Raw genomic sequence first — 24783 nt, 5'->3', positions numbered from 1 at the left:
CAGAAAAATTCCTGATTTAAGCTGGAATTGCTTGTTACTCTTATTATCAAAACTGCAGTCTCACCATAAAAAAGCTTTCAAATTGAGTTATAAAACCTATAAATTATAAACAATCCTCCAGTGCCCTTGAACGAGCCTCAAAGTATCGCGCAACGGAACTAACGTTAAAACAAGTATTTGATTGCGGTCACCACCTACACACCACCTTCTTTGCCAAATTAATTCGGCAAGGCTTTCGTAAAGTTTAACCATCGCCATTGCTTCGTCTATCACTCAATGCTTTGCAGCGACTGTTTGCTGAGCAAAGTCGAGCCACAATGGTCGACGACCTGCAGCGGACAACAAGTCGGTCTTCAAATCGGCCAATTCCGTCAATTGGTCTGTCTACCTTCTTTTCCGACGTGCTAGAGGAAGTCTGTGCTATGAAGCGGATGAGACCGCCGCCACACAATGGACAGCTCAAGGTAGGGGACCACTATCCGTTTGAGTTTCGTTCCGTCCGTCCGTCCATTGCTGGGTAGCTCATCATAGACGTCCAACATCTTCGCGATTAAGCCCGCGAAAGATGATTAAAAGTATGAATAATATAATACAAACAAAGAAAAACGACGCGGTCCATGGGAGGCCCTCCACTTCGATGACAATGGCAGATTATTCAACGGCCACAAACAGCGCAAAAATGGCATCTTCTCGTGTGACTGTGGGGCCAACCATTGTGGACACTCTTGAGGCTAATAATAGGCCACAAGAGGGACCGACCGGAGCGTGGAGGCGTTCGAGGAAGGCGATTGCTTCACTGCCGTGGCATTTAACTATGGCAGGTTTAATGAGATTTTGTGTGCTGTTTGAGCGACCGAATCAAGTTGTTCAAGAGCTCTTTATAACAAAATATTTCAAAGTTGGCAAGCTTGATCCGATCGAGAATTCTTGAAATCAAAAGAATACATTTATTAAAACCATACCAAATTGACGCTATTACCATAGTTTAGTTTAGTTCTAAACCCAGTATTAGCAACCGTCTCTCGGTAGTAAAACCACATGCTGGGCAAATTCACGACCAAATGATAAATGATCTATACGACCGGTGTGGATGGCGTCGACCTGGCTGAAACCCTGTAATTCGAGTCGTGCCGCGTAAATGCTGCCATAAACCACGACACACCGACGTCCAACTCGCAAGACCCGGTAGTTTTCGGTCCGGCGTAAACTTGCTGGCGCCATTCAATTAGCACACAGAGAGCTTAGCATATTCATCCCACCCTCTCCGAGTGTGATTGTAAACTCGCGTGACTTGCAAACGAATAGAATAGAACATCCATCCTCCACCGTGCTGCAGTTTGATGGACAGTTTACTTGGCAAAATGTTGCGAAATAAGATGTTTCTAGAAGGAATAATTCAACCCACTTTGCTTAAGATACCCCTGGAATGAAAGATTGGCCCATCACTAGGATAAATTCCAAATTTGAACTCGATCTGACCACAGGAACCCCTCCCTGTAAGCCCTAGAAGTTTTTATGGGGAACATCGTAAAAATTTATGGAGAAAAATAACTGTTTTAGTTTTCTACCTGAGGAGGGCGTAATAGTTGTCCGGTCCTTATCATTTCTCTGATATAGGATCTTTATTAATATTGGAAAAAAAACTCTCAAAAAGACACTATATTTTAAGGATTTTCTACGCAAACTTATAAGCTTTCGAATATAACCATCTTGACGCGGCTTTGGATCATAAGAATCCCACTCTTGACAGCAAATTTACACAATTGACACCACTTACCAGGAGAAAATAAAAAAAAAACATTTTCCATTGATTTTTTCAAGAACTCCCATACAAACTTCAACTCTCAAAGGTGTCTTTGATGGCGAGTAAAAAAATGCAAAATATTTTTGATAACATTGACTTTAGCAATCGAATCAATGATTAATACACATCCGATTGTAGACTATTTTTAATCAGCTTAAAGCGTCAAAGCGCAATCAGCCTTTCTGAGCCAATCGCAAACCAACCTATCAGAATAAGAGGAAAATCAGAAGAAAGAGAATTCAGTTAAGATCGGTGTGGTAGTGACAAACGGTAGTCATCAGAGCAGATTTGCGTCGCGTCCGATTTGTGCTCATAAGTGATGGGGTTCTCCAACATTATTTTTTTCAGTTTTGCCTTCCTCACTGAGGTAAGGCTTTAATCCTGCTCTAAAAATGAACTTTTTATTAAAAGCTCAAAGACCCACCTTCATGTATACATATCGACTCAGAATCGAAAACTGAACAAATGTCTGTGTGTGTGTATGTGTGTGTGTATGTGTGTGTGTATGTGTGTGTGTATGTGTGTGTATGTATGTATGTGACCAAAATTCTCACTGAGTTTTCTCAGCACTGGCTGAACCGATTTTGACCAAACCAGTTGCATTCGACTTGGTTTAGGGTCCCATACATCGCTATTGAATTGTTTGAAGTTTCGATAACTAGTTCAAAAGTTATGTATAAAAATGTGTTTTCACATTTATCTGGATCTCATTTATATGCATGTAAACGATGTCCGGATCCATCATCCGACACATCGTTGGTTAGGTAATTGAAAGACCTTTCCAACGAGTTCACAACATTGAGGATCTGGCAACCCTGTCTCGATTTATGACCCCTTAAGTGATATATATGTACTTTTTTGATGCCGGATCTCACTTAAATGTATGTAAACGATGTCCAGATCCATCATCTGACCCATCGTTGGTTAGGTAATTGAAAGACCTTTCCAACGAGTTCACAACATTGAGGATCTGGCAACCCTGTCTCGATTTATGACCACTTAAGTGATATATATGTACTTTTTTGATGCCGGATCTCACTTAAATGTATGTAAACGATTTCCGGATCCACCATCTGACCCATCGTTGGTTAGATAATTGAAAGACCTTTCCAACGAGTTCACTACATTGAGGATCTGGCAACCCTGTCTCGAGTTATGACCACTTAAGTGATATATTTGTACTTTTTTGATGCCGGATCTCACTTAAATGTATGGAAACGATGTCCAGATCCATCATCTGACCCATCGTTGGTTAGGTAATTGAAAGACCTTTCCAACGAGTTCACAACATTGAGGATCTGGCAACCCTGTCTCGATTTATGACCACTTAAGTGATATATATGTACTTTTTTGATGCCGGATCTCACTTAAATGTATGTAAACGATGTCCAGATCCATCATCTGACCCATCGTTGGTTAGGTAATTGAAAGACCTTTCCAACGAGTTCACAACATTGAGGATCTGGCAACCCTGTCTCGATTTATGACCACTTAAGTGATATATATGTACTTTTTTGATGCCGGATCTCACTTAAATGTATGGAAACGATGTCCAGATCCATCATCTGACCCATCGTTGGTTAGGTAATTGAAAGACCTTTCCAACGAGTTCACAACATTGAGGATCTGGCAACCCTGTCTCGATTTATGACCACTTAAGTGATATATATGTACTTTTTTGATGCCGGATCTCACTTAAATGTATGTAAACGATGTCCGGATCCATCATCTGACCCATCGTTGGTTAGATAATTGAAAGACCTTTCCAACGAGTTCACAACATTGAGGATCTGGCAACCCTGTCTCGATTTATGACCCCTTAAGTGATATATATGTACTTTTTTGATGCCGGATCTCACTTAAATGTATGTAAACGATGTCCAGATCCATCATCTGACCCATCGTTGGTTAGGTAATTGAAAGACCTTTCCAACGAGTTCACAACATTGAGGATCTGGCAACCCTGTCTCGATTTATGACCCCTTAAGTGATATATATGTACTTTTTTGATGCCGGATCTCACTTAAATGTATGTAAACGATGTCCGGATCCATCATCTGACCCATCGTTGGTTAGATAATTGAAAGACCTTTCCAACGAGTTCACAACATTGAGGATCTGGCAACCCTGTCTCGATTTATGACCCCTTAAGTGATATATATGTACTTTTTTGATGCCGGATCTCACTTAAATGTATGTAAACGATGTCCAGATCCATCATCTGACCCATCGTTGGTTAGGTAATTGAAAGACCTTTCCAACGAGTTCACAACATTGAGGATCTGGCAACCCTGTCTCGATTTATGACCACTTAAGTGATATATATGTACTTTTTTGATGCCGGATCTCACTTAAATGTATGTAAACGATGTCCAGATCCACCATCCGACCCATCGTTGGTTAGGTAATTGAAAGACCTTTCCAACGAGTCCAAAACATTGAAGAACTGGCAACCCTGTATCGAGTTATTACCACTTAAGTTATATCTATGTACTCATTTTTCTGGATCTAAAAAAATAGCTGAAGTATGTGTCCAAACCACTCATATTACCCATTGTTGGTAAAAAGTGAGGAAGGCACCAACCACATAGGTGGATTAAGTTAGTTTTTTATTTAGACAGTGCTTTAGGGGATGAATCAAAAATTGTATTGATAGTTCCCGTAGATTTGAAGATACTAAAATGTCTGTAACAAAAATCTCGTTGCAAAAGCTCTGGTTGATGTGCACCGTTAAGGGAAATTTAATGTACTTTTCGTATCTACATTAACCCAGAAGGGTCATTTATTGATTTAGAACAAAAAATGTCATTTTAAAATTTCGTGTTTCTCGTAATTGTGCAGGGTTATTTTTAAGAGAGTAATAATAATAATGGCCGGGACCCGTGGTGTAGGGGTAAGCGTGGTTGCCTCTCACCCAGTCGGGCCGGGGTCCGATCCCTAAAGGTCCCGGTGGCATTTTTCGAGACGAAATTTGTCTGATCACGCCTTCCGTCGGACGGGGAAGTAAATGTTGGCCCCGGTCTAACCTAGAGGTTAGGTCGATAGCTCAGTCCAGGTGTAGGAGTCGTCTCCCTGGGTCCTGTCTCGGTGGAGTCGCTGTTAGGCAGTTGGACTCACAATCCAAAGGTCGACAGTTAAAATCCCGGGGTGGATGGAAGCTTAGGGTGTAAAAAGAGGTTTGCAATTGCCTCAATATCTCGTAATCGAGAACGCCAAGGCAATACTGTAGAGCGAATTGATTTGATTTGTTTTTGAATAATGTTCTTCAAATTGTAGAGAAGGTCATTACAACATAATGAGTTTGCTTGTAACCATCACAAGTTTACAAATTATAATTTTACAACAAAATTAATGGAAATGTTGCTTGTTTTGATCGAGGTCGTTCATAGTCACTCGCGACAGACACGACCAAAGACGAATCAAAGAGGGATGCAAAAAGTAACTTTTTCAAAACTTTTTTTCGTAAAATTGCGATAACTCGTGATGGTTATAAGCTAACCCCTAAGGATTACATATCAAAAGGGGTTTAAAAACCTTTTTATTGTTTTTTTTTTTTTAGGAATAATACGCTTTTTTCGGAATTTTGAGTACGCCATCAAATCGGGCGTTCAATTTTTCATAAAAGTTTCTTTGACACCAAATTTCCATCTCATCACCTTTTCAGGCGGCAAATAATTGAAAAATATTTCTTTTTTCGCATATTTAGAAATAGAAGGGGTCGCCACCCTTCGTCACGAGATATCAAAAAACGGACCTCGGATTCGTGATCAGGGGCAAAAGTTACCCCTTAGGACAAAGTTTCACGCAAATCGAAGAGGTGTCGGGGCAACTTTTCCCGATTTCGTGTAAGTTGTTAGTGAATTACCCAAAGTGGATTGAAAATTGTAAATGATGAATAAAATCATCGGTTAAAAAATTAACGTAAACAGTCATATTCTAAATTAATTGGTTAAATTCGCTTGGTTCGCTTGGTTCTGTCACCGAACAGAACCAAGCGAATTTAACCAATTAAAAATTCCACGGTGATTACAACCAAATCAATAGTCATATTCTAGGCTAAATAGTCCCAAGAGATGGATTCTTGTGAAAAATATTGTTGAACAACTTTATAACGATACAACATATAAAGCCTGATGAAGGATAGTTCTAGATTCCAGAATCTAGAAAAACCAAAAAAAAAGCACCTCTCTGTTCTTGCGAACATACTCCGTAAAAAATGCACCTTGAGCGAAATGCGTCAAAAAAGTCAAATTCAAAAATTGGATAACCCTCACGAACCCGCACCGAACCTACAATTTCCATCAATCACTGCCCAGAGCAGTGCAGTGCAATATGCCTCAGCAGCAGCATCTCACAGCTGTTCTCTAAGGTCAACCCATTCTGAATGAACTTTGGCGCACGTGTATTCAATGCAATGTGCGGGGTCGGTAATTGCGCACATCAGGCACACCAAATGGCCCTTTTTGGCCCGAAAAGAATGGTCATTACCCATTTGGGATTTTCATTTTTTCGGATCACCCAAGTTCAAATTCTTAATGGGAAAATTATGTAAGGTGCTAAAAGTTGAACTTTTGTGCGAATGGTGTGGTCCCATTTAAAATGTTTCGTTTAATGTTGCATGATGATGTTAAAAACTTTTCGTACCATAAAAACATAACGTCAGCTGTGTGCTATCTTGTGACATAGACCATTTTGGTCGAAAATGAGTTAATGATGACGTTTTGTTATACGTAACAAACCCTACAAGATGCTTTAACCCGATTTTCGATATCTGTTTCCGTTTCCGGTATACAGCAAAGCACACTTGTGATATAGACCAAATTCCCAGTCAAATTTTTTGTGCTATCTTGTGACACGTGCAAAAGCAGTAGAGAACTATAAAACTGTATGGTACCAACAGATGTCACTACAACTTTATGGCGAGATTTATAACTAACCTTGTCACAAGAGTGCACTTCAAAAAAATGAAGAACATGTACTACGTGTCACAAGAGAGTTTCAAAGAGATTATGGTCGTTGTCACAAGAGTACCACCAATATGTTGATGGGTTTGTATGGTCGTTGTCACAAGTGTGCAACAAATATTTTGATAGGAGTTTGTATGGTCGTTGTCACAAGTGTGCCACGAATATTTTGGTAGGAGTTTGTATGGTCGTTGTCACAAGTGTGCAACAAATATTTTGATAGGAGTTTGTATGGTCGTTGTCACAAGTGTGCCACGAATATTTTGGTAGGAGTTTGTATGGTCGTTGTCACAAGTGTGCCACGAAAATTTCGATGGAAGTTTGTATGGTCGTTGTCACAAGTGTGCCACGAATATTTTGGTAGGAGTTTGTATGGTCGTTGTCACAAGTGTGCAACAGATATTTTGATAGGAGTTTGCATGGTCGTTGTCACAAGTGTGCAACAAATATTTTGATAGGAGTTTGTATGGTCGTTGTCACAAGTGTGCCACGAATATTTTGTTAGGAGTTTGTATGGTCGTTGTCACAAGTGTGCAACAGATATTTTGATAGGAGTTTGTATGGTCGTTGTCACAAGTGTGCCACGAATATTTCGATGGAAGTTTGTATGGTCGTTGTCACAAGTGTGCCACGAATATTTTGGTAGGAGTTTGTATGGTCGTTGTCACAAGTGTGCCACGAAAATTTCGATGGAAGTTTGTATGGTCGTTGTCACAAGTGTGCCACGAATATTTTGGTAGGAGTTTGTATGGTCGTTGTCACAAGTGTGCCACGAAAATTTCGATGGAAGTTTGTATGGTCGTTGTCACAAGTGTGCCACGAATATTTTGGTAGGAGTTTGTATGGTCGTTGTCACAAGTGTGCCACGAATATTTTGGTAGGAGTTTGTATGGTCGTTGTCACAAGTGTGCCACGAATATTTCGATGGAAGTTTGTATGGTCGTTGTCACAAGTGTGCAACAAATATTTTGATAGGAGTTTGTATGGTCGTTGTCACAAGTGTGCAATGGATATTTTGGTAGGAGTTTGTATGGTCGTTGTCACAAGTGTGCAACAAATATTTTGAAAGGAGTTTGTATGGTCGTTGTCACAAGTGTGCCACGAATATTTCGATGGAAGTTTGTATGGTCGTTGTCACAAGTGTGCAACAAATATTTTGATAGGAGTTTGTATGGTCGTTGTCACAAGTGTGCAATGGATATTTTGGTAGGAGTTTGTATGGTCGTTGTCACAAGTGTGCCACCAATATTTTGATGGAGATTTGTATGGCGGTTGTCACAAGTGTGCCACCAATATTTTGATGGAGATTTGTATGGTCGTTGTCACAAGTGTGCCACCAATATAACATTCATTACACCGTAACATTCGTTACACCGTAGTATGGTCACACCGTTACATTGTTACACCGCAATATTCGTTACACCGCAGTATGGTTACACCGTAACAAAGTAACACCGTAATATGATTACACCGTAACATTGTTACACCGCAACATTCGTTACTTCGTAGTATGATTACACCGTACACTTGTTACACCACAACATTCGTTACACTGTTACATTCGTTACACCGTAACATTGTTACACCGTAACATTGTTACACCGTAACATTGTTACACCGTAACATTGTAACAACGTAACATTGTTACACCGCAACATTCGTTACACCGTAACATTTCTTCACACCGTAGTTTGATTACACTATAAAATTGTTACACCACAACATTGGTTACACCGTTACATTCGTTACACCGTTACATTCGTTACACCGTTACACCGCATCATTCGTTACACCGTAACATTCGTTACACCGTAGTATGGTCACACCGTAACATTGTTACACCGTAATATGATTACACCGTAACAAAGTTACACCGTAATATTATTACACCGTAACATTGTAACACCACAACATTCGTTACACCGTTACATTCGTTACACAGTTACATTCGTTACACCGTAATATTGTTACACCGCAACATTCGTTACACCACAAAATTCGTTACACCTCAACATTCGTTACAGCTTAACAATCGTTACACCTTAGTTTGGTTACACCGTAACATTGTTACACCGCAACATTCGTTGCTTCGTAGCATTCATTACACCGTGGCATTCGTTACACCGTAATAATGTTACGGTGTAAGACTATTACGGTGTAACACTGTAACGGTGTAATAATATAACGGTGTAACTTTGTTACGGTGTAATCATATTACGGTGTAACTTTGTTACGGTGTAACGAATATTGCGGTGTAACAATGTTACGGTGTGACCATACTACGGTGTAACAAATGTTACGGTGTAACGAATGATGCGGTGTAACGGTTTAACGAATGTAACGGTGTAACGAATGTAACGGTTTAACGAATGTAACGGTGTAACCAATGTTGTGGTGTAACAATTTTATAGAGTAATCAAACTACGGTGTGAAGAAATGTTACGGTGTAACGAATGTTGCGGTGTAACAATGTTACGTTGTTACAATGTTACGGTGTAACAATGTTACGGTGTAACAATGTTACGGTGTAACGAATGTAACGGTGTAACGAATGTTGTGGTGTAACAAATGTACGGTGTAATCATACTACGAAGTAACGAATGTTGCGGTGTAACAATGTTACGGTATAATCATATTACGGTGTTACTATGTTACGGTGTAATCATACTGCGGTGTAACGAATATTGCGGTGTAACAATGTTACGGTGTGACCATACTACGGTGTAACGAATGTTACGGTGTAATGAATGTTATATTGGTGGCACACTTGTGACAACGACCATACAAACTCCTACCAAAATATTCGTGGCACACTTGTGACAACGACCATACAAACTCCTATCAAAATATTTGTTGCACACTTGTGACAACGACCATACAAACTCCTACCAAAATATTCGTGGCACACTTGTGACAACGACCATACAAACTCCTATCAAAATATTTGTTGCACACTTGTGACAACGACCATACAAACTACCATTGAAATATTTGTTGCACACTTGTGACAACGACCATACAAACTTCCATCGAAATATTCGTGGCACACTTGTGACAACGACCATACAAACTCCTATCAAAATATTTGTTGCACACTTGTGACAACGACCATACAAACTCCTACCAAAATATTCGTGGCACACTTGTGACAACGACCATACAAACTCCTATCAAAATATTCGTGGCACACTTGTGACAACGACCATACAAACTTCCATCGAAATATTCGTGGCACACTTGTGACAACGACCATACAAACTCCTACCAAAATATTTGTTGCACACTTGTGACAACGACCATACAAACTTCCATCGAAATATTCGTGGCACACTTGTGACAACGACCATACAAACTCCTACCAAAATATTTGTTGCACACTTGTGACAACGACCATACAAACTCCTATCAAAATATTCGTGGCACACTTGTGACAACGACCATACAAACTCCTATCAAAATATTCGTGGCACACTTGTGACAACGACCATACAAACTCCTACCAAAATATTCATGGCACACTTGTGACAACGACCATACAAACTCCTACCAAAATATTTGTTGCACACTTGTGACAACGACCATACAAACTTCCATCGAAATATTCGTGGCACACTTGTGACAACGACCATACAAACTCCTACCAAAATATTCGTGGCACACTTGTGACAACGACCATACAAACTCCTACCAAAATATTTGTTGCACACTTGTGACAACGACCATACAAACTACCATTGAAATATTTGTTGCACACTTGTGACAACGACCATACAACTTCCATCGAAATATTCGTGGCACACTTGTGACAACGACCATACAAACTCCTATCAAAATATTTGTTGCACACTTGTGACAACGACCATACAAACTCCTACCAAAATATTCATGGCACACTTGTGACAACGACCATACAAACTACCATTGTAATATTTGTTGCACACTTGTGACAACGACCATACAAACCCATCAACATATTGGTGGTACTCTTGTGACAACGACCATAATCCCTTTGAAACTCTTTTGTGACACGTAGTACATGTTCTTCATTTATTTGAAGTGCACTCTTGTGACACGGTGATTTACAGAACGTGCTATAAATCTGAAAAAGGTTTGTGTCTTGAATGATTTAATTTTCCATCATGGATTTTGTGTTTGCCATGGGAAAATCTTTGGTTTTCCTTGATTTTCATCATTTTCTGATATTTTATTTTATTGCACTACTATGAATATGACTCATTTTTTTTTTTGGATTGAGCTTATTTTAATATTTTTTAAAATATTTTAGATAATTTAAGAGAATTTTTATTATTACTCATTAAAAAATCGTGGAAAACTTCGGAAAAGCGAAAAAAATTTCCTTGTTTTCTAAACATTTTGATTGCTTACCGTTGTTTCAAGGTAATCTTATCATAAAAATTTCAAAAACTATTGTTTAACTTAACTAAACTATTGATTTGAGCTTATTTAATTTTGTATGGGAATTCTGTGCACACTTGTGACACGTAGTACATTTTTACTTTCAAAACACACTTGTGACACGTGCTTTTCAGATTTTTAGTTACATTTTATACTGTAACTTTTAGTAGGTTTCACTAAATTAGTCCATACTTGGAGCGTTTGGTCATCGATAGTATACGAACAGATCGCTGTATTCAAAAATAGTTTATCATGTATTGTTGTGAAAATATTCAACCTCAAACTTTAAAAATCGTTTTTCTCGAAAAGTACCAAATGGTCTATGTCACAAGATAGCACACAGCTGACGATAAACCAACCGTTCAGTCGCTCAGTTTTTGCGCAAAACCTGGCAAAAACGACTGTAATCAAAGTCCTCTTGATGGAGCTCACGGTTTAATGTGTGGGGTAGGAATAAAATGGTTTGCACCTTTTCCGCGCAAATAAAATTAGCATGCTTATTATGCTTTGGTGCCTTTGGCGCTTATCGACTGTGGCTGTAAATTACATTTGTGTTTTTAATATCGAAAAATAATGGGTTTAATTGTACTTAACACTAATGTTTTATGTAGATTCAACTTCCTTTTTTCATGTTTTTTTTTATTGTTGTACATCAATGGTTTTATAAAACTTGGTTAAGGGTTTGTTCACAAATTACGTCCATCAATAGGGGGAGGGGGGGTCTGGTGTTTCTGACAGCCCATGTTATAGGTACAGGAAAAGTGCGTGACAGGGGGACAGTGGGGGTCTGAAATCTTGAAAATCTCTGCACGTAATATTTCAATCAAAGTTTAGACGAAAAAAAAATTATGGAAAAAAACTGTGCATCAAAAATTCACCAAAAAAATCGAAATCGAAAATAACACTAAAAAAGTTTTAAAAATTATCCCATTTTCCGTTACTCGACTTTAAATTTTTTTGAAACATGTCATTTTATGGGAAATTTAATGTACTTTTCGAATCTACCTACATCGACCCAGACGGGTCATTTTTTCATTTAGAACAAAAGTTTTCATTTTAAAATTTCGTGTTTTTTCTAACTTTGCAGAGTTAATTTTTAGAGTGTAATGGATCTGGTACGTTTCGCCGATTGTCGTTTCGCCGACGGTCATTTCGCCGAATGTCGTTTCGCCGAATGGTACGTTTCGCCGAAAGTCATTTCGCCGAATGGACGTTTCGCCGAATTGAATAAAAATTAACTTTTTTGAACAATTTATGCTATTTGTTCGCTGCAGTGCCATCTTGTAATTCACTCATGCAAACTTGAGAAGGAGTGGCAAGTTTTTATAATAATAATTCAAAAAGTATAGACCGTCTCCTGTTTCAAAGAATGCAAAAACTCACAGAAATAATACAAATAATTTGCTTAAAGAATGAAGAATGCAAAAACTATCAGAAATTTTTCTAAATGTTATGCTAAAAAACAAAAAAACTGCTCATGTGTGAAAGATTGCAAAACCTAACAAAAATTATAGAAATAATATTCTTAAAAAACTTAATATACATAAACTCACAGAAATAATTGAAAAATATGCCAAAAATATATAATGCAAAAACTAACAGCAATTTTGCAAAATGTTGTGCTAAAAACCAAAAGAACTGCTCATGTTTGAAAGAATGCAAAAACTCCCAAAAATTAAATTGCTTGAAAAACAAAGAATGCAAAAACAAACAGAAATAACCTAAATAATAAGCAGCCAATTAAAAGAACTGCTCATGTTGAAAGAATGCAAAAACTCACAGAAATAATAAAAAAAATATGCTTAAAAACAAAGAATAAAAAAACCTAGGCAAAAACTTACAAAAAAAATCCAACATGTTATGCAAAAAATCAAAAGCACTGCTCATGTTTGAAAGAATGCAAAAAAAAACAAACCATCCACATTAACGACCCCCAGGTCTTTCGTGGTCTCTATTGCAAGTTTCTGCTCGAACCAAGGAGTCCGAAGGCTTGAATGGGGAGAGCACCCAAACCTCTTTATACTCCAAGGAACCTTCCACCCCAGTGTTTGAACTGACGACCTTTGGATTGCGAGTCCAACAGCCGCCAGCGATTCCCCCGGAGTAGGCTTGGTTTGGTGTGTTGTTTGTACTTATGGCATGGAGACGACTCCTTCACCTGGAATGACTTAACGGCCTAACAACAACCAAGGCCGGGACCGACGTTTTACTTCCTCATCCGATAGAAGGTTGGAGCAGATGGGAATCGAACCCAGAATCATCCGCTTACAAAGCGGACAGCGTAACCATTCGGCTAAGCCTGAAAGAATGCAAAACCTCCCAAAAATTATAGAAATAATATGCTTAAAAAAACTAATAATGCATAAACTCATCGAAATATTTGAAAAGTATGCCAAAAATATAGAATGCAAAAACTAACAGAAATTTTGCAAAATGTTGTGCTGAAAACCAAAAGAACTGCTCATGTTTAAAAGAATGTGAAAACTCCCAAAAATTATACAAATAATTTGCTTGAAAAACAAAGAATGCAAAAACAAACAGAAATAATCTAAATTATAAGCAGCCAATTAAAAGAACTGCTCATGTTTGAAAGAATGCAAAAACTCTCAGAAATACTTTAAAAATATGCTCAGTAAACAAAGAACGCAAAAACTACCGGAATTTTTTCAAAATGTTATGCTGAAATTCAAAAGAACTCCTCATGTTGGAAAGAATACAAAAACTTACAAAAATTATACAAATAATATGCTTAAAAAACAAAGAATGCAAAAACTAACAGAAATTTATCAAAATTATAAGCAGAAAATTAAAAGAACTGCTTATAGTTAACAGAACGCAAAAACTTACAGAAATAATTCAAATGATATATTAAAACAAGAATGCAAAAAACTAACAGAAATTAATGCAAAAACTCACAGAAATGATCTTAAGTTGTTTGCTGTAATTAAATAACTGATTATATTTGAAAGAATGCAAAAACCCGCACAATTTTTTTCAACTAGATTATTTTTTTAGCGATTGTTTATGCATGTTATATTGCATAAACTTATAAAAATAACATACTAAGAAACAAAAATATTTTTTTTAAAAAAGATTGCAAAATCACGTTTTAGGGACATTATACTTTTTCAAAATATTTTAATACAATTTGTGTCCATTTTATATATTTATTTTACGTTTATTTGTCAATTCGGCGAAACGTCCCATTCGGCGAAACGTCCCTTGCGGCGAAACGACATTCGGCGAAATGACCTTCGGCGAAATGACCGTCGGCGAAACGACATTCGGCGAAATGTCCCGCACCCGAGTGTAATAATGTTCTACAAAGTTGTAGAGCAGACAATTACAAAAAAAAATTATATATAGACATAATGGGTTTGCTTATAAACATCACGAGTTATTGCGATTTTACGAAAAAAAAAGGTTTGAAAATGTTGGTCGTCGTTGATCATGGCCCTTCATGGTCACCCGCGACACGGACACGGACGACGAAACAAAGAGAAACGCAGAAAGTAAGTTTTTCAAAACTTTTTTTCGTAAAATCGCGATAACTCGTCTTGTTTATAAGCAAACCCCTTATGTCTATATATCAAATTTTTTATAATTGTCTGCTATACAACTTTGTTGAACATTGTTACACTCTAAAAAATAACCCTGCAAAGTTTGAAAAAACACGAAATTTTAAAATGAAAAATTTTGTTCTAAATGAAAAAATTACCCTTCTGGGTCAATGTAGATTCGAAAAGTACATTAAATTTCCCGTAAAATGACATGTTCCAAAAAATTTTACAGTCGAGTAACGGAAAATGGGAGAATTTTTAAAACTTTTTAAGTGTTATTTTCGATGAAAAATACGTTTTTTCGGAATTCTGAGTACGCCATCAAATCGGGCGTCTAATTTTACATAAAAGTCTCCTTGACAACAAATTTCTATCTCATCACCTTGTCAGGCTGCAAATTATTGAAAAACACCTCTTTTTTCGTATGCTCAAAAATGGAAGGGGTTGTACTGCCCCTCCGTCACGAGATATCAAAAAACGGACCTCGGATTCGTGATCAGGGACAAAAGTTACCCCTTAGGACAAAGTTTCACGCAAATCGAAGAGGGGTCGGGTCAACTTTTCCCGATTTCGTGTGAGTTGGTAGAGAATTACCCATCTATGTTTGCAACTTCTTGTGGGGTACTTAAAAACTTCACAAATGACACTTTTTACATATTAGATCAAATTTTCTATTTTGTAGAAAGGAAAAAATACTATGGTTTCCTAAATATTTGTAGGAGTCATAGACTGAGATCACTACACTTTACTTTGGTTACACATTTGCTAAGCATTTTCAACATGACAAAGAAATCATTGAGTTCTCATCTGATTCGTGATGCTTCACAAAAATCTCCCAGCCTCTTTTTCGTAGCAGTTTTTCGTGGGAACCAAAAAACCGCTCCACATTTCCAACGAACGTCATTGCAGCCACAGTGTCGATCAAAACCCTGCGATAGAATCTTCCAAGCGCAGAAGAGGTTCTGTGAACCTGCATGTGAATTGACGACGTTCGCAGTCGAAGACCGGACCGTTTCGTCGCTCCATCATCCAATTAGCTTCGATGAATTGGCTCAATTTGGCAGCAAACTGGCAGCCGGCATTAATTGCACGTCGTCTTCCACACACTGACTGCGGGGGTTTCGCTGCAGTTTTGCACAGATTTTGGACCTATTTGCAAAATCATTTAAATCACCCCAGCTGTTTAAAGATCCCGTCGAATTCCGGCGTAAACAAGTGCGCCGAGGTTCTCGGAGTTCAAATCTACGCGCAAAATAAAAACCGCCGAAAACACAAGATCGGATTTGCGAACGGGGGTAAATCGATCTAATTGGAAATTAATAGGTTCATTAATGTTTTTGCACCGTTCATTTATTAAACAGACACAAGCGGCAGTAATTTGCAAGACCCGGTCAGAAAAGAGACAGAATTGCTGGGGGGAAAAGAGGTAGCGAAAAAGTTGCCATACAAAAGTGAATGCGTTGATGCGTAAAACCATGGAACGATCGATCAGCGGACTGGGTTGGTGGTTTGGGGGTTGGCGGTTATTGATTGATCGTGGTTTACGGTTGGAGGCGTGAAGATGTGGCGGTATTTTTATGGTAATTGATTAATTGCACTTACCTGCCTGCCGGTTCATGTGTTTATTTACGTATGGTTGAGGGGTTACTAACATTTGAGAACACAGATAATTTAAAAACGGTAGAAGTCTCAATCCTGCTTGACTAAATTTAATAGTTCTTACAATTCTAAAAATCTATATCAAATTATGAAAATTAGAGTAAATTTGAGTAAAAAAAAATAATTATGGGAAATCAATAGAACATAACTATTATTGAAAATGAAGTTTTTGCTCAAAGATAAAGAACCTACATTATAAAGCCAAATTGCCTCTATAATTTCCGTTAACGTTAATTTCATAACTCTGATAAAATATAGGATGCTAAAGTTGTTTCGTCTGATGCAAAATTCATGCTAATTTAGAGCTCCGATCTAATTTAAGCACATCAACAACGTTCATTGTTCAACACCACAAAACATCAAATGAATTGCCCAACCACAATGCTTCTCATGTTGACAACTCTATTACTGCAGTCAACTGACAAGACAAACACAAATTTCTCAAATGGTTCCCATTCTCTTCGCTTAGCCTCATTTAATAGGGTGGCCGGGACTTTAAAAAAAATTGGGTGCGTCATATTTGTACAAAGATAAAAATCGATCATTACATTTTGATATTATATAATTTTCAATGGCGCTATTAACAGAATTTTTTATAAAAATATTTTCTTCGATTCACCGATGCTACTCATTTACAGCTGAAAAACATTAAACTGGAAAAGGAATAATTACCCTTTATTTGAAGAAACCCTAGCGTCTACTTACAACTTGGAAGATCGACAGACAGCTCAAGAATCCCCGAGACAAACAAGCGCTGCGATGCCATGCGATCAAACTGCGGAGGATGGAGAGAAATGTTTTCGGTTTTTACCTATTTTTTTGCACAACACCATCCCCCGGTGACGGCTTGTCTCGCCCCAGGTCGGCAGTGGAGCATGAGAGTACCTTACAAAGTGGTGCAATAGCGAGCTAACAGGCATGTAGCACTTGGTTCCAATACAATCTTAACGATGGATAAAGCTTTGATGTGAGGAAGATTGAAAGTAAAATTTATGTGAAATAAATCTCGATAAAAATAGATATATAGGGGAAATACCCTTTCTAATCAAACACCTATCTTCGCCATATGAAGAATTTGATGCTCGATTACTTACTTACTTACTTTATCAGCAACAGGTCTATCGACCCAACGCTGAACTAATCGAAGATTCCCAGGATGCTCGATCTTGGGCCGCTCGTCTCCAGTCGCCCACAATGTTGGCCGCTCTTGCATCTTCGTCGACTGCACACAGCCAACGCGTACGAGGCCTTCCACGAAGCCGACGACCCCGTCCAGGTTCGCTGCTGAATATCGTTTTAGCCGCCCGCTCGTCCGACATTCTGGCTACATGTCCAGCCCACTTCAGCCTGTCGTGCTTGATGACTTTTACGATATCAGCATGTTTGTAGTCTTGGTACAGCTCGAAGTTCATGCGCCTGCGCCACCGGTCTCCTACTTGCTTGCCGCCGAAGATAAAACGCAGGATTCTCCTCTCGAAGACCCCAAGGTCTCTGGTCAGCCTCCTTTAGCGTCCACGACTCGTGACCGTAAAGAGCTACAGGGAGTATCAAGGTCCTGTACAGCGTGATTTTCGTAGGCGTCCTTAGGCTGCGGGACCTTAGCTGGCTACGAAGACCGTAGAAGGCCCTGTTTGCAGCACTAATCCGCCGTTTCACTTCGCAGCTCACATCAGTCCGATCTTCGCAGCTTCCCGCTTGAAAGGGACGAACGCCTCCTCCACTGAACGACGGTCGATACCAATGATGTCGATGTCGTCAGCGTATCCAAGCAGCATGTGCGATTTAGTGATGAGTGTTCCGTTTCTATGCACGCCTGCCCTTCGAGCAGCACCTTCCAACGCTATGATGAACAGTAAGTTCGAGAGAGCATCGCCCTGCTTCAATCCATCCAACGTAACGAAAGCTTCAGATGTCTCGTTAGCTATTCGCACGCTTGATTTTGCTCCGTCGAGCGTTGCACGAATCAGTCTTATAAGCTTCGCCGGAAAGCCGTGTTCTACCATAATCTTCCAAAGTTCGTTTCTTTTGACCGAATCGTACGCCGCCTTGAAGTCGATGAACAAATGGTGTGTTTGCAGGTTGTACTCCCGGAACTTGTCGAGGATTTGTCGCAGAGTGAACATCTGGTCCGTCGTTGACCGACCCGCTCGAAAACCGCACTGGTATTCGCCGACAAAGGTCTCGGTCATCGGTCTCAGCTTGCTCCACAGGATGCGGGAGAGTACTTTGTACGCTGCGTTGAGGATTGTGATGCCTCGATAGTTGGCACAATCGAGTCTTTGCCCTTTCTTGTAGATTGGGGTGACGAGCCCGTCTAACCAGTCGGTCGGAAGCTGTTCTTCGCACCAAATGCGTAGGATGATTTGGTGCAGAATCTCGGTCATCCGCGTACTCCCGTGCTTGAAAAGTTCGGCCGGAAGTCCGTCCTTTCCTGCGGATTTCCCGTTCTTGAGCTCTTTAACAGCCTTAGCTACTTCCTCCAACGTAGGCGGGTCCACAGCTTTTCCATCTTCCTCAACGTTTATCCTGTCCTCGACGATTCTCTCTCGTGTCTCACCGTTCAACAGCTGCTGGAAGTGCTCCTTCCACCTAGCCGCCACCGCAGTCTTGTCTGTCAACAGGTTGCCTTCCATGTCGTTGCACATCACAGGGGAAGGCGTGGTTTTCCTTCTTACACCGTTGACAGTTGCGTAAAACCTCCGCTTATCGTTCGCGTTGTACTGTGCTTCCGCTTCGGCAAGTACCGTTTCGTTGTACTCCCGTTCTTTTCGGCGGTGGATTCGTTTCTCTGCTCTTCGCAACTCACTGTATCGCTCACAGTTTCGGCGCGTACCCTTAACGAGCATACGCTTCCTGGCCTCGTTCTTCTCGTCCGTCACTCGCTGGCACTCCGCATCGAACCACCCTTTGGGTTTGCGTCCTCTGGTCGTGCCGATCACTTCGGTAGCCGTTGTGTTGACGATGCTCTAGAGGGCTCCCCATTGCTCGTCCAGGTTACCCGTAGGCGCGTCCTCGTTGATCCGCTCGTCGAGCTTCCGACTGTACTCTGCAGCAACGTCGCTGCTCGCGAGGCGCTGGACGTTCAACCGCGCTATCCTCGCAGTCCGCGGGGTCAACACGTTCGACAGCCTAGCTCGGATCTTGCACGCTACCAGGAAGTGATCAGAGTCGATGTTCGGTCCTCTGTACGATCGGACGTCCATCACGTCCGAGAAGTGTCGACCATCCACCAAAACGTGATCGATTTGTGTGCACGATTCGCCATTCGGGTGTCGCCAGGTGTGCTTCCGAATGTTCATGCGCGCAAAGAAGGTGCTACAGATAGCCATTCCTCTGGCTGCGGCGAAATTGACCAAACGTAGGCCGTTGTCATTCGTGCGAGGATGAAGGCTCTCCTTGCCGATGACAGGATGGAAGAAGGCTTCCCTTCCGACCTGCGCGTTTGCGTCTCCGATGACTATCTTTACGTCGTGTCTTGGGCACTCTCCATAGGTCTTGTCAAGACGCTCGTAGAAAGCGTCTTTATCGTCATCGGGCTTGTCGTTCGTCGGAGCGTAGATGTTGATCAGACTGTAGTTGAAGAATTTGCCCTTTATTCTCAACACGCAGATCCGGTCATTCACCACCTTCCACTTGATGACTCGGTTCTTCTGATCCCCAATCACTACGAAACCGACTCCGTGCATCGCCTTTTCGCCGCCACTGTAGTAGATGTGGTACTTGAAAGAGGTGTTGGCGATGGGGTCCACCGCCGTGAATTCTCGCTCTCCGTGACCGGGCCATCGAACTTCCTGGATGGCGGCCACATGCACGTTCAGCTTGTGCAGCTCCCGGGCAAGAAGGCCAGCACGTGCAGGATCTTGGAGAGTTCGAACGTTCCAAGTACCGAGTTTCCAATCGTTGTCCTTTTTACATCGCCTGGTCTGATGCCGATTAATCCGTCCTGAATTTCTTCTTTCGTTTTTCTGAGTTGGTGATTTACTTCGGTATGCCGCCTAACCAGGGCTGCGAATACCTAGTCTCGGGGTGGGGCTGCCACCTTGCAGCTTCCAGGACCCAGCTGCGGTTTTCTCTCGACACCGTAACGGGGGCTTTTGTCTCGAAGCCTAACGGTACAGCTACACCCTCCGAAGAGGGTGGAGCCCCCCTTACCCTGTCAGCATACTACCAAAGTTTCCACCGGGGGTTGGTTACCCGATCTCTGCAATGGTTACTAGTATCCCGGCCAGCACCGCGGGGAGGCCAGGGTATCGGAGTTACAGGACAAGAGGCTAAAGGACCACTTGGTGGGTCTATTTTATACCTACGGAACATAATGTACCTATGGTACGCGTTGTCCAGTCGTTCGCTGACCATACTATTTAGGCTTTAAACTTACCAGCAACAGCTCCGCCTCAAGTAAGCACTTAAATTTGTGCAATTTACTGGCCAAAAAGATGAAATTTAATGCACTTTTGATCATAATTTCTTTTTTGAAAGACCATTTCTCATCATTTTGGTGGCACACACATCCACACGCAAGATGAGAGGTTAACTGCTTAACGAAAGTCGCCATCAATATCTTTTCACTTGCGCTAACGTTTTCAAAGCGCTTAAGACATAAAATGTCTTCCAACTACCGGCAACATGTTCTTTTACACATTAGTTAGTCACTCACTTGAAAAATAATCCCGAAACATGTAAATAATTAGCAAGCGCCATCAAAAAAACAAACGCGCCAAGTCTTTTGACGTTTGGATTTTGACGACCCATTCCAATCGAAGGCTGAAAAAACCCGAGCGAAAAGAGAAGGCAAATAAAGAACAAAGGGTGGCCACCAACACCACCAGCAGTGCCTGTTGGAGTAAGCCAGTGATGCCAGGAAATTTTCTCTATAAATGCTACTTTCCGTGAGTGTTCGCTTAAAATTCCCTCAATTTTGGCAGCACCAAGCAGACCCAAAAGAGCGCTGGAAGAAAAAAAGAACTAAGCTGAAAAGAGGAATATGGACGTGGCCCAATGCACTCGACTGATTAGAATGCATTTGGGAAATTTTTTTTTTTTCTAAATGCTTGTAAAAGGAATAGCATAACTTTTAATAAAAGTGAAAATAAACAGAAATGTTCACAAAAAGTTGCTCTACTCGTTGGTGTACTTAGTCTTAGTAAATTTCAGAAAATAGATTATCCAGCATCATCCAAACACGACCGCTTATTAGGCTTAAAATGGGTATATTTCCCCTACAAAAAAATCCTGCTGCAGAAAAAGTATATAATAAACACAAAATTGAGATAGAGCTGCCAGATCTTCAAAGATTTTTATTCGTTAGGATGAATGATGTTTTCTAATTCCTGTCACTCATGTAACATCCGGGTATAAAAAAAAACAAACATTTTTTTATATGAAATTTTTGAACTTTTTACCGTACCACCAGCGAAAAAAATGTCCGCCCTTGTGTCAAAAAGTTGAACTTTTTCACACTTAACTTGAAATCTTGTGACAGGTTTGCAACTGAGCAATTCTCTACGAAATCCGCCGATTTCGATCATTTTTAGTTTTTGAATATTTTTAGTTGACTCAAACTTTGTAGGGGCATTTTCTATGCCCAAAGAAGCTATTTTGTGTCATTTATTCACCCATACAAGTCTCCATACAATTTTGGCATGTCTTTGGCAAAGTTGTAGGTATTGTTAAGGAATATTCTGAAAAAATAGGTACACGAAAATTTTGTTTGCCGTTTGTGTAATTAACTTTAAGTAACTCACAAAAGATCAATTTCCCAAAATACGTATTTTTTATCTTCGAGATTTTTGTGATATGTTTTAGGGGACAAAAAACCCACAACTTTTGAGCCATAGAGAAGTATGGACCAAAATTCTGCCGCCAAGTTATAATTTAAAAAAATGTGATTTTTTTTATAAATTTAAATTTTATACAAAACAAAATTTTGACCTAATTTTTTATGTTAAATTGAATTTGCAATCGAAAAGTACTCTAAAGATTTTTTGATATAGGGCCCCGTTTTCAAAATATAGCCACCGAAAGTTAAATTTCAGCAACAATTTTTTTTTTTTCAATTCAATTTCTTCAAGTGTTCATTGCTGCCCACACCATCTGGGATGGAACATTAACAGTCGAAACTCGTGTCATCTGCAGGGCAAATTTATGTGTCTTTGGCAACATTGTTGCAGTTTATTTTTAACCATTTCGTTGATTAAAAAATAAATATCAAGTCGTACGGGGGGGCAACAATTCTGCTGTAAATAAATCTTTTTTATTGGCTGTCAGTTATCAACAAGCCATTAAATAAAAATGTTGTTCAATTATATGTCCCCAATAAATTATGCAGTGCTGTTAAAAATGAAAAAAGTGTGCTGAAATTTGGTTCAAATAATTCTCTTGAGCTTTGATTGTTCCCAAATTTCAAGCCTCGCAAGCTCTAGTCACAACCCAAGCACTCGATCTGTGACGAAGCACTTCCAAGTAATCGTGACCAATCATCCTTTACACAGGCAAGAGCTGCGGCAATGTTTTCGGAAAGCCGCCGCTGAAAAGTGTAGGAGAGGTTGATGTTCTTGTTGTGTGTGTTTTCAGTTTCTTGCTTGCTTCACAGTGATCGTGACAACGATTTAATTTATAAGTTTGCACATTTTCGCCCCTTGTTTTCCGTGACTTTTGGCGCGCAACGCTTTTGGGGTTTATTTTCTGGCCCTCTCTTCATGGTGCGGTTTTTTACAACAGTAGAAAACACAGTAAAAAGGATAAAAATTAAATTAAATATGAAGATGTACTTTTTATTTAAAATATTTTTTTATATTTGTATATAAGATTTTGGTTGCACCTAATGCGTTATATTTTTTCTGAGTGAGTTTTCAGTCACGGGAATTTCAAAGTTGATAATTTTGCACTCATTTCGGCTTCGTTCGCATGGCGAAACATTGCTGATTATCCGTCAACTGGTCGTATGGCGTTTACCAGAGTAAATGAATCCAACACAAACCATATTTTGGCTAATTGAAGGTTAACGCAGTTCTGCGATGAGCTGCCAGCATTTTAGCGAGAGGTGGTACTTAATAGGACCAACGCAATTGAGTCAAATTTAATTAAAAGTAGAGAACAGTGTTTTATTTAACGGCCAGCAGCGTGACGTTTTTATCGACTATTATGCGAACGGCACACCATTTAATATTTTATAACAACAACCAACAACCACTTGCAATCGATTTGCTTGGTCGAGACCAAGGTGCTGAACAAATATTTCCTTTTCCAAAATTGGAGCGTGATAATAAGTGTAGCAATTATTTGTTAACGTTTAAAAAGGGGCCGAAAACCCAGACTTTTGATTTTACATAGAAGAGGCACTAAGCTTGTGATGCTCGAAAATATGTCTGCATTGTGATAACAACAGCGATCGTGATACATGCAATCTTTCACACTTTAAGATGTTGTCCAACGTTTCAGGGACGCTCCGAGTCGTGGTTCATGACCGGCTCATTTTCAACCCCAAAAACCACTAATTACTTAACTCCGTTGCAGAGAGAAAAAGCTGTGAAGCAAAAGAATAGGGAGGTTTTAGGCACGCTTGGAGATGTTTCACGCTGAGCATAACCTTTCACATCTCACACAAAAAGGGCCTATTGATGGATGTCTCAAACTGTGCGCTGAAATTAGGCGGCGCTTCGATTGATTGACGATCCGCGCGGAGCCATGGTTTTCGGTTTGGTTTCGGCTTCTTATGCAACTCGCTGCAGCAGGGTTTGGCATTATGTTGGTATTGTTATGTTGTGCAAACTAAGATCAATTGCCTAAACAAATTAAGGGACCATCCATAAACCACGTGGATACCTTAGGGGGGGGGGGGGGGCTTGGGTTTGTATGAAATTGTTCACGATGGGAGGGGGGGAGGGGGGTTTACATTTCCAAAAAAGTGTCCACGTGGTTTGTGGATGGTCCCAAAGCAAAACAAAAACAAATATTTCAAGTGAACCACATAGCTATTTTTTATTTCTTGGTTTGAATGACTTTTCTTCCTGCGTAAAAAAAATGTTTTTAATGTTTAATGTTTATTGAATGATTGTAGAGCTTTTCCTTTTTACTAAATGTCACTTAAATACTTTAAATACCGTCATCAGGGGTGACATTGGGTCTGGGGGGTGAGATTGAGTCATACAAATTTCGGCATTTTTGTATGACCCAATCTCACCCCCCAGACCCGATGTCACCGCTGATGATGGTAGTAGTTTATGCAGCAAGTTGCAAAAAGAAGATTCAAGTTTTTCAACGAGTAGCTTACAACATTTTTTGCAATTCCGAAAAACACCCTTTGAGTGGAATTGTGAGTCAAATATACATGTATTTTGCCAACTAACCGTTTAGGAGCAGCTGTGGCTGAATGGTTACA

At 39.9% G+C, this 24783-nt stretch overlaps 2 protein-coding genes across 2 annotated transcripts in view; one reads left to right on the top strand and one right to left on the bottom strand.

Moving 5' to 3' along the window:
- LOC120422787 (dual oxidase maturation factor 1) overlaps positions 1-24783 on the top strand; it is a 96609-nt gene that overhangs the window by 19573 nt on the left and 52253 nt on the right. The window lies entirely within an intron of this gene.
- LOC120422797 (uncharacterized) lies at positions 18068-20759 on the bottom strand. Its single transcript, XM_039586338.1, has 3 exons — positions 20711-20759; positions 19402-20262; positions 18068-19341 (listed from the first exon to the last, which is right to left on the bottom strand). The coding sequence occupies exons 1-3, from the start codon at positions 20757-20759 to the stop codon at positions 18068-18070; spliced, it is 2184 nt and encodes a 727-aa protein (XP_039442272.1).

This window comes from Culex pipiens, chromosome 2 (assembly GCF_016801865.2).
Source record: "Culex pipiens pallens isolate TS chromosome 2, TS_CPP_V2, whole genome shotgun sequence".
Lineage (NCBI taxonomy): Eukaryota > Metazoa > Arthropoda > Insecta > Diptera > Culicidae > Culex > Culex pipiens.
Note: the sequence above shows the minus strand (reverse complement) of the source record. Positions and strands in the feature narration are given on the sequence as shown.

Coding starts and splice junctions, on each gene's coding strand:
- LOC120422797 (XM_039586338.1), bottom strand. CDS start 20,759: ATGGTCAGCGAACGACTGGACAACGCGTACCATAGGTACATTATGTTC. Junction 20,263..20,710: donor CCATAGGTACATTATGTTCC/GTAGGTATAAAA, acceptor GAACTCTCCAAG/ATCCTGCACGTGCTGGCCTT. Junction 19,342..19,401: donor CAACGAGGACGCGCCTACGG/GTAACCTGGACG, acceptor CGGCTACCGAAG/TGATCGGCACGACCAGAGGA.